Source organism: Podarcis vaucheri, assembly GCF_965113315.1.
Source record: "Podarcis vaucheri genome assembly, chromosome: Z".
Lineage (NCBI taxonomy): Eukaryota > Metazoa > Chordata > Lepidosauria > Squamata > Lacertidae > Podarcis > Podarcis vaucheri.
The window spans coordinates 52,835,740-52,851,551 of NC_138758.1; the positions used below are offsets into that span (position 1 = coordinate 52,835,740).

At 44.6% G+C, this 15,812-nt stretch overlaps 1 protein-coding gene across 1 annotated transcript in view; it reads left to right on the forward strand.

Annotated features, from left to right (window-relative positions):
* LOC309524283 (spectrin alpha chain, non-erythrocytic 1-like) overlaps window positions 1–15,812 on the forward strand; it is a gene marked incomplete at its 5' end in the record, with an annotated part of 62,396 nt that overhangs the window by 10,643 nt on the left and 35,941 nt on the right. Inside the window, 6 exons of the mRNA XM_082208740.1 lie at window positions 4,195–4,315; window positions 5,534–5,655; window positions 7,670–7,802; window positions 9,392–9,490; window positions 10,924–11,083; window positions 14,881–14,957. Of these exons, the coding sequence (XP_082064866.1) occupies window positions 4,195–4,315; window positions 5,534–5,655; window positions 7,670–7,802; window positions 9,392–9,490; window positions 10,924–11,083; window positions 14,881–14,957 (712 nt within the window). The remainder of the gene's footprint in view (window positions 1–4,194; window positions 4,316–5,533; window positions 5,656–7,669; window positions 7,803–9,391; window positions 9,491–10,923; window positions 11,084–14,880; window positions 14,958–15,812) is intronic.

A 15,812-nucleotide genomic window follows, 5' to 3' on the forward strand; every position in this document is an offset into this window, starting at 1 on the left:
ACAACATAACCCTAACCCTAATCCCTAACCCTAAAATATAATCCTGAACCCTAACCCTCAAACGTAACCCTGACCCTAAAACATGACCCTAAATCCTAACTCTAAAAAATAATCCTAAACCCTAACCCTAAACTCTAACCCTACAACATAACCCTAACCCTAAAACATGAACCCTAATCCCTAACCCTAAAATATAATCCTGAACCCTAACCCTCAAACGTAACCCCGACCCCATAAAACTAACCCTCAAACGTAACCCTGACCCTAAAACATGACCCTAACCCTAAATCCTAACTCTATAAAATCATCCTAATCCTAAACCCTAAACCTTAACCTTAACCCTAAACTCTAACCCTACAACATAACCCTAACCCTAATCCCTAACCCTAAAATATAATCCTGAACCCTAACCCTCAAACGTAACCCCGACCCCATAAAACTAACCCTCAAACGTAACCCTGACCCTAAAACATAACCCTAAAACCTAAACCCTCACCCTAAAACATAATCCTAAATCCTACCCTGAAACCTAAACCCTAACCCTAAAACATAACCCTAAAACCTAAACCCTAACCCTAAAACATAATCCTAAATCCTACCCTGAAACCTAACCCTAACCCTCAAACGTAACCCTGACCCTAAAACATGACCCTAACCCTAAATCCTAACTCTATAAAATAATCCTAATCCTAAACCCTAAACCTTAACCTTCACCCTAAACTCTAACCCTACAACATAACCCTAACCCTAATCCCTAACCCTAAAATATAATCCTGAACCCTAACCCTCAAACGTAACCCTGACCCTAAAACATGACCCTAAATCCTAACTCTAAAAAATAATCCTAAACCCTAACCCTAAACTCTGACCCTACAACTTAACCCTAACCCTAAAACATGAACCCTAATCCCTAACCCTAAAATATAATCCTAAACCCTAACCCTCAAACGTAACCCCGACCCCATAAAACTAACCCTCAAACGTAACCCTGACCCTAAAACATGACCCTAACCCTAAATCCTAACTCTATAAAATCCTAATCCTAAACCCTAAACCTTAACCTTAACCCTAAACTCTAACCCTACAACATAACCCTAACCCTAATCCCTAACCCTAAAATATAATCCTGAACCCTAACCCTCAAACGTAACCCTGACCCTAAAACATGACCCTAAATCCTAACTCTAAAAAATAATCCTAAACCCTAACCCTAAACTCTGTCCCTACAACTTAACCCTAACCCTAAAACATGAACCCTATAATCCTAAACGTAACCCTAAAGCCTAACCCCGAACCTGAAAACCTAACCCTAAACCTAACCCTCAAATGTAACCCTAACCCTGACCCTAACCCTGGATCAAGTAGGTCCTTGGGGAGGGGATCCGCGGGGATCCTAAAGAGCAACCCTACAACTAAGCCTGAAACCCTAACCCTGATCCTAAAACGTAACCCTGGACCTGAAAACCTAACCCTAAACCTAACCCTCAAATGGAACCCTAAACCTGACCCTAACCCTGGATCAAGTAGGTCCATGGGGAGGGGAGGAGGGGGCGGATCGACGGGATCCCAAAGCCTGATCCTAGAACGAATCCTAAAACCCGAAACCGGATCCTAAAACCGAACCCTGGACCTGAAAACCTAACCCTAAAAGTCACCCTAAAATGTAACCCTAACCCTAACCCTGGATCAGGTAGGTCCGGGGAGGGGATCCGCTGGGATCCTAAAGATCAACCCTAAAGCTAATCCTGAAACCGTAACCCTGATCCTAAAACGTAACCCTGGACCTGAAAACCTAACCCTAAAAGTAACCCTAAAATGTAAGCCTAACCCTGGATCAAGTAGGTCCTTGGGGAGGGTATCTGCTGGGATCCTAAAGATCAACCCTACAACTAACCCTGGAACCCTAAACCTGATCCTAAAACGTAACCCTGAACCTGAAAACCTAACCCTAAAAGTAACCCTAAAATGTAACCCTAACCCTGGATCAAGTAGGTCCTTGGGGAGGGGATCTGCTGGGATCCTAAAGATCAACCCTACAACTAACCCTGGAACCCTAAACCTGATCCTAAAACGTAACCCTGAACCTGAAAACCTAACCCTAAAAGTAACCCTAAAATGTAACCCTAACTCTGGATCAAGTAGGCTCTTGGGGACGGAATCCGCTGGGATCCTAAAGATCAACCCTACAACTAAGCCTGAAACCCTAAACCTGATCCTAAAACGTAACCCTGGACCTGAAAACCTAACCCTAAAAGTAACCCTAAAATGTAACCCTGACCCTAACCCTGGATCAAGTAGGTCCGGGGAGGGGATCTGCTGGGATCCTAAAGATCAACCCTAAAGCTAACCCTCAAACCCTAAACCTGATCCTAAAACATAACCCTGAACCTGAAAACCTAACCCTAAAAGTAACCCTAAAATGTAACCCTAACCCTAGATCAAGTAGGTCCGGGGAGGGGGGCGGATCGACGGGATCCCAAAGCCTGATCCTAGAACGAATCCTAAAACCTGAAACCGGATCCTAAAACCTAACCCTGGACCTGAAAACCTAACCCTAAAAGTAACCCCAAAATCTAACCCTAACCCTAACCCTGGATCAAGTAGGTCCTTGGGGAGGGGATCCGCTGGGATCCTAAAGATCAACCCTAAAGCTAATCCTAAAACGTAACCCTGAACCTGAAAACCTAACCCTAAACCTAACCCTAAAATGTAACCCTAAACCTGACCCTAACCCTGGATCAAGTAGGTCCATGGGGAGGAGGGGCGGATCGACGGGATCCCAAAGCCTGATCCTAGAACGAATCCTAAAACCCGAAACCGGATACTAAAACCTAACCCTGAACCTGAAAACCTAACCCTAAAAGTAACCCTAAAATGTAACCCTAACCCTAGATCAAGTAGGTCCGGGGAGGGGGTGGATCGACGGGATCCCAAAGCCTGATCCTAGAACGAATCCTAAAACCCGAAACCAGATCCTAAAACCTAACCCTGAACCTGAAAACCCTGGATCAAGTAGGTTCTTGGGGATCGGGGGCGGCGGATCGACGGGATCCTAAAGATTAGCCCTACAACTAACCCTGAAACCGTAACCCCGATCCTAAAATGTAACCCTGAACCTGAAAACCTAGCCCTAAAAGTAACCCTAAAATGTAACCCTAACCCTGGATCAAGTAGGTCCTTGGGGAGGGGATCCGCTGGGATCCTAAAGATGAACCGTAAAACTAACCCTGAAACCCTAAAGCTGATCCTAAAACCTAACCCTGGACCTGAAATCCTAACCCTAAAAGTAACCCTAAAATGTAACCCTAACCCTGGATCAAGTAGGTTCTTGGGGAGGGGGAGGACGGGGGCGGATCGACGGGATCCCAAAGCCTGATCCTAGAACGAATCCTGAAACCCTAAACCTGATCCTAAAACCTAACCCTGAACCTGAAAACCTTACCCTAAACCTAACCCTAAAATGTAACCCTAAACCTGACCCTAACCCTGGATCAAGTAGGTCCTTGGGGAGGGGATCCGCTGGGATCCTAAAGATCAACCCTACAACTAAGCCTGAAACCCTAAACCTGATCCTAAAACGTAACCCTGGACCTGAAAACCTAACCCTAAAAGGAACCCTAAAAGGAACCCTGACCCTAACCCTGGATCAAGTAGGTCCATGGGGAGGGGGGAGGGGGCGGATCGACGGGATCCCAAAGCCTAAAACTAATCCTAAAACCCTAAAGCTGATCCTAAAATGGAACCCTGGACCTGAAAACCTAACCCTAAAATGTAGCCCTGACCCTGACCCTAAACCTGGATCAAGTAGGTCCTTTTTAGGGGAGGAGGGGGGCGGGTCGACGGGATCCCAAAGCCTAAAACTAATCCTAAAACTTGATCCTAAAACCTAACCCTGAACCTGAAAGCCTAACCCTCAAAGTAACCCTAAAACGTAACCCTCCATAGCTTTTCCCAAAGCTAATATTAATATTAATATCTTAGTTATTGTTGTTGTTATTATTATTATTATTATTGTTGTTATTATTATTGTTATTGTTATTGTTATTGTTATTATATTAATATATTATTAATATATTGTTATTAATATTAATATATTAATACTAATATTTTATTATTAGTAATATATTATTATTATTATTATTATTATTATTATTATTATTATTATTAATCCTATTATTTCCCCTATTTCCCCAGGGAGAAGAAGCTGCTCGTCAGCTCGGAGGATTACGGACGGGATCTGACCGGCGTCCAGAACCTGCGGAAGAAGCACAAGCGGCTGGAGGCCGAGTTGGCCGCCCACGAACCGGCCATCCAGGTGGGTCCGAAGCAGATCCCTGGGGATCCAGTGGATCCCACGGCGGGGTTACCCCAACGTATTACCCAACGGATCTCCTCCCCCCTCGCCAATCATCGGATTCCCGGCGGCGACTCCCGGCGATTCCTGCCTCGGAGATCCGGGAGGGATCCACTCGATTCTGGGTCCATGGGATCCAGAAAACGGGATTGACAAGGGGCGTTCCCGGCGGCGCCTGCCTGGGAGGTCCGGGAACGGAAGGGATCCACTTGATTCCCAATCCCTGGGGTCCAGGAAGCAGGGGATCCACCGGATTGGCAGGAGGGTTCATAATGGCGTCTGAAATCGGCGGTTAATAATCATTATTATTGTTAATAATTGAACGATTGAATAGCAATGGAATAAGTGATTAATTATTCATTCAATACTCGTTCGATAATTGAGTAATAATTGAGTAATAAATGAATAAATGAATAATTATTCACTGAACTAGGCAGTTGATAATCATTATAATGGTTAGTCATTATTATTGTTAATAATTAATAATTGAATAAGTGAATAATTATTCACTGAAATAGGCAGCTGATAATCCTTAGAATGGCTAATAATTATTATTGTTAACAATTAATAATAGAACAAGTGAATAATTATTCAGTTATTCCATAATTATGATTCAGTAATGGAATAAGAATTGAATAATGTGAATAAGTGAATAATTCAATTTTTCACTTATTTGTCACATTCAATTATTGAATAATTCAATTACTCACTTACTCATTCAATTCTTCGATTATTGAATAATTCAATTATTATAATTCTATTTATTATTATTATTATTATATTACTACTACTATTATAAAACTTAATTTTAATTTAATAATTGAATTATTATTATTAATAATAATAATAATAGTACTACTATTAGTACTAGTACTAGTATAGTATTATTATATTGTAATATTGTAATAGCACTCTTATTTATTATTGTTGTTGTTCTATTACTATATATTATTATATATTATAGTAATAATAATAATACTAATATATCTTATTATTATTATTATTATTATTATTATTAGTAGTAGTAGTAGTAGTAGTACTAATAGTAGTAGTAGTACTAATATTAGGACTAGTACTAGTATAGTATTGTTATATTATTATTATATTGTAATAGCACTCATTATTATTATTATTATTATTATTATTATTATTATTATTATTATTATTATTATTTCCCAGGGCGTTCTGGACACCGGGAAGAAACTTTCGGACGACAACACCATTGGCAAAGAGGAGATCCAGCAGAGACTGGCTCACTTTGTGGATCACTGGCAGGAGCTCAAGAGGCTCGCCGCCGCCCGGTAAGCAGGGGATCCGATTTCCTGGCTCGGATCTGAAGAGATCCCCCGTATAAGGGATCTTGAGGGAGGATAGGAGGAGATAGGATTGTAGAAGGGATCTCGAGGGAGGATAGAAGGGATCTCATAGGAGAATATAGGATTGTAGAAGGGATCTTGAGGCAGGAGAGAAGGGATCTCATAGGAGAATATAGGATTGTAGAAGGGATCTTGAGGCAGGAGAGAAGGGATCTCATAGGAGAATATAGGATTGTAGAAGGGATCTTGAGGCAGGATAGAAGGGATCTCATAGGAGAATATAGGATTGTAGAAGGGATCTTGAGGGAGGATAGAAGGGATCTCATAGGAGAATATAGGATTGTAGAAGGGATCTTGAGGCAGAAGGGATCTCATAGGAGAATATAGGATTGTAGAAGGGATCTTGAGGCAGGATAGAAGGGATCTCATAGCAGAATATAGGATTGTAGAAGGGATCTTGAGGCAGGAGAGAAGGGATCTCATAGGAGAATATAGGATTGTAGAAGGGATCTTGAGGGAGGATAGAAGGGATCTCATAGGAGAATATAGGATTGTAGAAGGGATCTTGAGGCAGAAGGGATCTCATAGGAGAATATAGGATTGTAGAAGGGATCTTGAGGCAGGATAGAAGGGATCTCATAGGAGAATATAGGATTGTAGAAGGGATCTTGAGGGAGGATAGAAGGGATCTCATAGGAGAATATAGGATTGTAGAAGGGATCTTGAGACAGGATAGAAGGGATCTCATAGGAGAATATAGGATTGTAGAAGGGATCTTGAGGCAGGATAGAAAGGATCTCATAGGAGAATATAGGATTGTAGAAGGGATCTTGAGGCAGAAGGGATCTCATAGGAGAATATAGGATTGTAGAAGGGATCTTGAGGCAGGATAGAAGGGATCTCATAGGAGAATATAGGATTGTAGAAGGGATCTTGAGGGAGGATAGAAGGGATCTCATAGGAGAATATAGGATTGTAGAAGGGATCTTGAGACAGGATAGAAGGGATCTCATAGGAGAATATAGGATTGTAGAAGGGATCTTGAGGCAGGATAGAAAGGATCTCATAGGATAATATAGGATTGTAGAAGGGATCTCGAGGGAGGATATAAGGGATCTGATAGGAGAATAGAGGGGATCTCAATGGAGAAGGATAGGACTGGATTGTAGAAGGGATCTCGACAGAGAAGGATAGAAGGGATAGGATCATAGAAGGGATCTTGACGGAGGATAGAATCAGATAGGATTATAGGAGGGATCTTGACGGAGGATAGAAGGGATCTCAACGGAGGGTAGAAGAAGATAGGATCTTATAAGAGATCTTGACAGAGGAAAGCAGGAGATAGGATCGTAGAAGGGATCTTGACGGAGGATAGAAGGTGATTGGATCATAGAAGGGATCTCCATGGAGAAGGATAGGATTGGAGAAGGGATCTTGATGGAGGATAGGAGGATTGTAGAAGGGATCTCGACAGAAGGATAGAAGGAGATAGGATCTTAGAAGAGATCTCGACAGAGGAAAGCAGGAGATCATAGAAGGGATCTCGACGGAGGATAGAAGAAGATAGGGTCGCAGAAAGGATCTCCATGGAGACGAATAGAAGGGTATAGGATCGTAGAAGGGATCTTTGTGGAGTATAGGATTGTAGAAGCATCTGGACGGAATATAGAAGGGGATAGGATCTTATAGGGGATCTCGATGGAGAATAATAGGATAGGATTGTAGAATGGATCTTGACGGAGGATAGAAGGAGGTAGAATCCTAGAAGGGATCTTGACGGAGGATAGAAGAGTATCGGATCATAGAAGGGATCTCAACGGAGGATAGGAGCATTGTGGAAGGGATCTTGATGGAGAAGAAGAGGAGATGGGATCGTAGAAGGGATCTCCACCAAGACGGGGAGAAGGGAAGGGGATGGAATCCACGGAAGGATCTCTGCGTCCAAGGATGGAAGCTCTGATCTGGATTTGAACCAGATCCCGTTTTCAATCTCCCTCAGAGGCCAGCGGTTGGAGGAATCCCTGGAGTACCAGCAGTTTGTGGCCAATGTGGAGGAAGAGGAAGCCTGGATCAACGAGAAGATGACCTTGGTGGCCAGTGAGGATTACGGCGACACCCTGGCCGCCATCCAGGTGAGCGGATCCCGCGGATCCCGCGGCAGGCGGGATCGGGTAGATCCCGACGGCCCACTTATCGAGAAGTGGGGTCAGTGGCTCCTATGACTGGTTGGATCGGGTGGATCTTGACGAGTGATGGATCGTGGATCCTATGACCGGCGGGATGAGAGGATCCTGGCGGATCGGCGGATCCTGTGGCCGGTGGGATCGGTGGATCCAAGATGGCTGATAGGGTCGTGTGGATACTATGACCGGTGGGATCGGGGTGGATCCTGAGGACTGGCAGGTCACTGGATCCTATGACCGGTGGGATTGGGTTTATCCTGATGGCCGACGGACCGGTGGATCCTATGACCGGTGGGATTGGGGTGGATCCTGATGCCCAACGGACCGTGGATCCTATGGCTGGTGGGATAGGGCGGATTCCGACGACTGACAGATTGGTGGATCCTATGACCAGTGGGATTGGGTGGATCCTGATGGCCGACGGGTCGCGGATCCCATGACCGGTGGGATTGGGTGGACCCAATGACCGGCGGACCACTGGATCCTATGACCGGTGGGATTGGGTAGATCCTGACGACCGACGGTATTGGGTGGATCTCGACGGCCGACTACCCCTGAGCCCACCCGGATTGAGGGAGGGGTCAGGGACGACCTGGGGGGAGTTATTAGCCTGACGACCCAGATTATTATTATTATTATTATCATTATTATTATTATTATTACTACTACTATTAATATTGTTGTTATTGTTGTTGTTGTTGTTGTTATTAATAATAATAATGGCAAGTGATCTGAGTTTCTCACCCTGGTTTCAAATAATAATAATAATAATAATAATAATAATAATAATAATAATAATAATAATAGTTTCTAATCCTGGTTTCAAATATTTTAAGTATTATTATTATTATTATTATTATTATTATTATTATTATTATTGGGAAGTGATCTGAGTTTCTCACCCTGGTTTCAAATAATAATAATAATAATAATAATAATAATAATAATAATAATAATAGCAATATATCTGAGTTTCTCACCCTGGTTTCAAATAATAATAATAATAATAATAATAATAATAATAATAATAATAATAATAATAATAATAGCAATATATCTGAGTTTCTCACCTTGGTTTCAAATAATAATAATAATAATAATAATAATAATAGCAATATATCTGAGTTTCTCACCCTGGTTTCAAATAATAATAATAATAATAATAATAATAATAATAATAGCAATATATCTGAGTTTCTCACCCTGGTTTCAAATAATAATAATAATAATAATAATAATAATAATAATAATAGCAATATATCTGAGTTTCTCACCCTGGTTTCAAATAATAATAATAATAATAATAATAATAATAATAATAATAATAATAATAATAGCAATATATCTGAGTTTCTCACCCTGGTTTCAAATAATAATAATAATAATAATAATAATAATAATAATAATAATAATAGCAATATATCTGAATTTCTCACCCTGGTTTCAAAAATTATTATTATTATTAATGGCAATATATCAGTTTCTAATCCTGGTTTCTATTATTATTATTATTATTATTATTATTATTATTATTTCAGGGCCTGCTGAAGAAACACGAAGCTTTTGAGACGGATTTCGCCGTCCACAAGGAGCGGGTCAATGACGTCTGCGCCAACGGGCAGGAACTGATCCAGAAGGTGAGTATTATTATTTTTCATTGGGGGGGGGTTTACTAGTACTACTATTAGTACTAATAGTAGTAGTACTAGTATAGTACTATTATATTATTATAATATTGTTATAGCACTCTTATATTATATATTATCATTATCTTGTATTATATATTTTTATAATAAAACAAAAATTTGATTTAACATTGAATTATTATTATTATTATTATTATTACTAATAATAATAAAAGTAGTAGTAGTAATTCAATGATTAAATAGTACTATACTAGTAGTATAGTACTATTATATTATTATAATATTGTTATAGCACTCATATATTGTTATCTTGTATTATTATATATTTTTATAATAAAACAAATTTAATTTAATCATTGAATTATTATTACTAATAATAATAATAATAATAATAATAATAATAATAATAACAGTAGTAGTACTAACTAGTACTAGTACTACTAGTAGTATAGTACTATTATATTATTATAGTTCTAGCACTCATTTATTATTATTATTATTATTACTACTACTAGTAGTAGTAGTAGTAGCAGCAGCAGCAGCAGCAACTAGTACTAGTACTAATAGTGCTAATAGTAGTAGTATTGTACTATTATAGTATTATAATATTGTTATAGCACTCTTATATAGTATACTATTATATTACTACTACTACTACTACTACTACTACTACTACTACTACTAAACAGAAATTTAATTTAATCATTGTATTATTATTATTATTATTATTATTATTATTATTATTATTATTATTATTATTATTATCATCATCACCACCACCACTAATAGTAGTATTAATATTAGTGCTAGCATTAGTACTACTAGCATAGTACTAATATATTATAATATTGTTATAGCACTATTATTACTACTACTACTACTATATTATGTCATATATTATTATTATATATTATTATTAATTATATCATCATCATCATCATCATCATCATTATTATTATTATTATTATTATTATTACTATTATTATTATTCTATTACTATTACTATTATTATATTGTATTATGTCATATATTACTACTACTACTACTACTACTACTACTACTACTACTATTACTATTACTATTACTATTATTATATTGTATTATGTCATATATTACTACTACTACTACTACTACTACTACTACTACTCTATTACTATTACTATTATTATATTGTATTATGTCATATATTACTACTACTACTATATTGTTATATTATGTCATATATTATTATTATAAATGATATTATTATTATTATTATTATTATCATATATTATTATATTACTATTACTATTATCATCTTATATTATGTCTATTATTGTTGTTGTTTTGTTATTGTTGTTGTTGTTATTATTATTATTATTATTATTATTATTATTATTATTATTATTATTATTAATTTAATTTCCTCTCCCCCCCTCCTCCAGAACAACCACCACGAGGAGAACATCACCGCCAAGATGGCCGCCCTGCGCGCCAAAGTGGCCGACCTGGAGAGGGCCGCCTCCCAGCGCAAGGCCAAGCTGGACGAGAACTCCGCCTTCCTCCAGTTCAACTGGAAGGCCGACGTGGTGGAGTCCTGGATCGGTAGGGGGCGGCCCCCCCGAGTGGCGGGTTCGAGGGGTTAGGGGGCAGGGATAGGGTTAGGGTTAGGGTTAGGGGTCAGGGATAGGGTTGGGTTAGGGTTAGGGGTTAGGGGTCAGGGATAGGGTTGGGTTAGGGTTAGGGGTCAGGGTTAGGGTTGGGTTAGGGGTCAGGGATAGGGTTGGGTTAGGGTTAGGGGTTAGGGGTTAGGGGTCAGGGATAGGGTTGGGTTAGGGGTCAGGGTTAGGGTTGGGTTAGGGTTAGGGGTCAGGGTTAGGGGGCAGTGCTAGGGTTGGGTTAGGGGTCAGGGATAGGGTTGGGTTAGGGTTAGGGGTTAGGGGTTAGGGGTTAGGGGTCAGGGATAGGGTTGGGTTAGGGGTCAGGGATAGGGTTGGGTTAGGGTTAGGGGTCAGGGATAGGGTTGGGTTAGGGTTAGGGGTCAGGGTTAGGGTTGGGTTAGGGGTCAGGGATAGGGTTGGGTTAGGGTTAGGGGTCAGGGTGAGGGTTGGGTTAGGGGTTAGGGGTCAGGGATAGGGTTAGGGGTCAGGGTTAGGGGTTAGGGGTTAGGGGGCAGTGTTAGGGTTGGGTTAGGGTTAGGGGGCAGTGCTAGGGTTGGGTTAGGGGTCAGGTATAGTGTTGGCTTAGGGTTAGGGGTCAGGGTTAGGGTTGGGTTAGGGGTCAGGGATAGGGTTGGGTTAGGGTTAGGGGTCAGGGACAGGGTTGGGTTAGGGTTAGGGGTCAGGGATAGGGTTGGGTTAGGGGTCAGGGTTAGGGGTCAGGGATAGGGTTGGGTTAGGGTTAGGAATAGGGTTAGGGGTCAGGGTTAGGGGGCAGTGCTAGGGTTGGGTTAGGGGTCAGGGATAGGGTTAGGAATAGGGTTAGGGGTCAGGGATAGGGTTGGGTTAGGGTTAGGGGTCAGGGATAGGGTTGGGTTAGGGGTCAGGGACAGGGTTGGGTTAGGGGTCAGGGTTAGGGGTCAGGGATAGGGTTGGGTTAGGGTTAGGGGTCAGGGATAGGGTTGGGTTAGGGTTAGGGGTCAGGGTTGGGTTAGGGTTAGGGGTCAGGGATAGGGTTGGGTTAGGGGTTAGGGGTCAGGGTTAGGGTTGGGTTAGGAATAGGGTTAGGGGGCAGGGTTAGGGGTCAGTGCTAGGGTTTGGTTAGGGTTCGGAATAGGGTTAGGGGGCAGTGCTAGGGTTGGGTTGGGGGTCAGGAATAGGGTTAGGGGGCAGGGTTAGGGGTCAGTGCTAGGGTTGGGTTAGGGTTCGGAATAGGGTTAGGGGTCAGAGTTAGGGGTCAGTGCTAGGGTTTGGTTAGGGTTCGGAATAGGGTTAGGGGGCAGGGTTAGGGGTCAGTGCTAGGGTTGGGTTAGGGTTCGGAATAGGGTTAGGGGTCAGAGTTAGGGGTCAGTGCTAGGGTTTGGTTAGGGTTCGGAATAGGGTTAGGGGGCAGGGTTAGGGGGCAGTGCTAGGATTGGGTTAGGGGTCAGGAATAGGGTTAGGGGTCAGGAATAGGGTTAGGGGGCAGGGTTAGGGGTCAGTGCTAGGGTTTGGTTAGGGTTCGGAATAGGGTTAGGGGGCAGGGTTAGGGGTCAGTGCTAGGGTTTGGTTAGGGTTCGGAATAGGGTTAGGGGTCAGGGTTAGGGGGCAGTGCTAGGGTTGGGTTAGGGGTCAGGAATAGGGTTAGGGGGCAGGGTTAGGGGGCAGTGCTAGGGTTGGGTTAGGGTTAGGGGTCAGGGATAGGGTTGGGTTAGGGGTCAGGGATAGGGGTGGGTTAGGGGTCAGGAATAGGGTTAGGGGTCAGGGTTGGGGGCATTGCTAGGGTTGGGTTAGAGTCAGAGTTCGAGTTAGGGGTCAATTATAGGGTTAAGCATAGGGCTAAAGTTAGGGTCAGGGTTAGCTATAGGGTTGGGTTAGGGGTCAATGCTAGGGTTGGGGTTTAGGTCAGGAATGGGGTTGGGTTAGGGGTCAGGGATAGGGTTGGGTTAGGGGTCAGGGTTAGGGGTCAGGGATAGGGTTGGGTTAGGGTTAGGAATAGGGTTAGGGGTCAGGGTTAGGGGGCAGTGCTAGGGTTGGGTTAGGGGTCAGGGATAGGGTTAGGAATAGGGTTAGGGGTCAGGGATAGGGTTGGGTTAGGGTTAGGGGTCAGGGATAGGGTTGGGTTAGGGGTCAGGGACAGGGTTGGGTTAGGGGTCAGGGTTAGGGGTCAGGGATAGGGTTGGGTTAGGGTTAGGAATAGGGTTAGGGGTCAGGGTTAGGGGGCAGTGCTAGGGTTGGGTTAGGGGTCAGGGATAGGGTTAGGAATAGGGTTAGGGGTCAGGGATAGGGTTGGGTTAGGGTTAGGGGTCAGGGATAGGGTTGGGTTAGGGGTCAGGGACAGGGTTGGGTTAGGGGTCAGGGTTAGGGGTTAGGGGTCAGGGATAGGGTTGGGTTAGGGTTAGGGGTCAGGGTTGGGTTAGGGTTAGGGGTCAGGGATAGGGTTGGGTTAGGGGTTAGGGGTCAGGGTTAGGGTTGGGTTAGGAATAGGGTTAGGGGGCAGGGGTAGGGGCCAGGGGTAGGGTTAGGGGTCATTGCTAGGGTTGGGTTATGGTTAGGGGTCAGGGATAGTGTTGGGTTAGGGGTCAGGGATAGGGTTGGGTTAGGAATAGGGTTAGGGGGCAGGGTTATGGGTCAGGAATAGGGTTGGGTTATGGTTAGGAATAGGGTTAGGGGTCAGGGTTAGGGCTAGGGGTCAGGGCTAGGGTTGGGTGAGGGTTAGGGGTTAAGGGTCAGGGATAGGGTTTGGTTAGGGTTCGGAATAGGGTTAGGGGGCAGGGTTAGGGGGCAGTGCTAGGGTTGGGTTAGGGTTAGGGGTCAGGGATAGGGTTGGGTTAGGGGTCAGGGATAGGGGTGGGTTAGGGGTCAGGAATAGGGTTAGGGGTCAGGGTTGGGGGCATTGCTAGGGTTGGGTTAGAGTCAGAGTTCGAGTTAGGGGTCAATTATAGGGTTAAGCATAGGGCTAAGGTTAGGGTCAGGGTTAGCTATAGGGTTGGGTTAGGGGTCAATGCTAGGGTTGGGGTTTAGGTCAGGAATGGGGTTGGGTTAGGGGTCAGGGCTAGGGCTGGGAAAGGGTTAGGGGTCAGGGCTAGGGTTAGGGGTCAATTATAGGGTTGGGGTCAATGCTAAGGTTGGGTTAGGGGTCAGTGCTAGGTGTGGGTCAGGGTTAGGGGTCAAGGTTAGGGGTCAGTGCTAGGGTTAGGGGTCAGTGCTAGGTGTGGGTCAGGGTTAGGGGTCAAGGTTAGGGGTCAGTGCTAGGTGTGGGTCAGGGCTCCATGCTAGTTGTGGGTCAGGGGTCAGTGCTAGGTGTGGGTCAGGGTTAGGGGTCAAGGTTAGGGGTCAGTGCTAGGGTTGGGTCAGGCGTCAATGCTAGGTGTGGGTCAGGGTTAGGGGTCAAGGTTAGGGGTCAGTGCTAGGATTGGGTTAGGGGTCAGTGCTAGGTGTGGGTCAGGGGTCAATGCTAGGTGTGGGTCAGGGTTAGGGGTCAAGGTTAGGGGTCAGTGCTAGGTGTGGGTCAGGCGTCAGTGCTAGGTGTGGGTCAGGGTTAGGGTTAGGGGTCAGTGCTAGATGTGGGTCAGGAGCCAATGCTAGGTGTGGGTCAGGGTTAGGGCTCAAGGTTAGGGGTCAGTGCTAGGTGTGGGTCAGGGGTCAATGCTAGGTGTGGGTCAGGGTTGGGGGTCAAGGTTAGGGGTCAGGGCTAGGGTTGGGTTAGGGGTCAGTGCTGCCCCGAACTAACCCCGCCCCACTTCTCTGCCCCACATATCCTAGGGGAGAAAGAGAACAGCCTCAAGACGGACGATTACGGACGGGATTTGTCTTCTGTCCAGACGCTGCTGACCAAACAGGTGACCCCCAACCCTGACCCCTAAGTGGGGGGCGGAGCTTCTTTCCCCATGGAATTTGAACCCCTGGCCCCCGGGTGGGTGGGCGGAGCTTGTTGTCCCATGGAATTCAATCTGGGTGGGCGGAGCTTATTGCCCCACAGGATTTGAACCCCTGACCCCTAAGTGGGGGCGGAGCTTCTTGCCCCATGGAATTTGAACCCGCTCCCCTGACCCCTCAACCCAGGTGGATGGAGCTTCCTACCCCACAGAATTTAAACCTCTGACCCTGACCCCAATCCGGGTGGGTGTAGCTTCTTGCCCCACAGAATTCAAAGCCGCTCCCCTGACTCCTTCCCTGAGGGGCGGAGCTTCCTGCCCCACAGAATTCCAACCCGCGCCCCACAGAATTGGCCCCACAGAATTCCAACCTGCGCCCCGCAGAATTCCCCACAGAATTCCAACCTGCGACCCGCAGAATTCTCCCCACAGAATTCCAACCCGCGCCCCACAGAATTCTCCCCACACAACACGAACCCACGCCCCACAGAATGGGCCCCACACAATTCAAACCTGCGCCCCACGGAATTCTCCCCACGTAATCCGAACCCACGCCCCACAGCATTCCAACCCGCGCCCCACAGAATGGGCCCCACACAATTCAAACCTGCACCCCTGCCCCACTTTCTGCCCCCCAACCCGGACTCTCCTCCCTCAATCCATGTGGGCGGAGTCTTGATCCGGGTGGGCGGAGCCTCCCACCCCACACAATTCCAACCCCACGCCATCCTAACCCCTGCCCCACTTCTTCTGCCCCCCAACCAGGAAACCTTTGACGCCGGCCTGCAGGCCTTCCAGCAGGAAGGGATCTGACCTCTC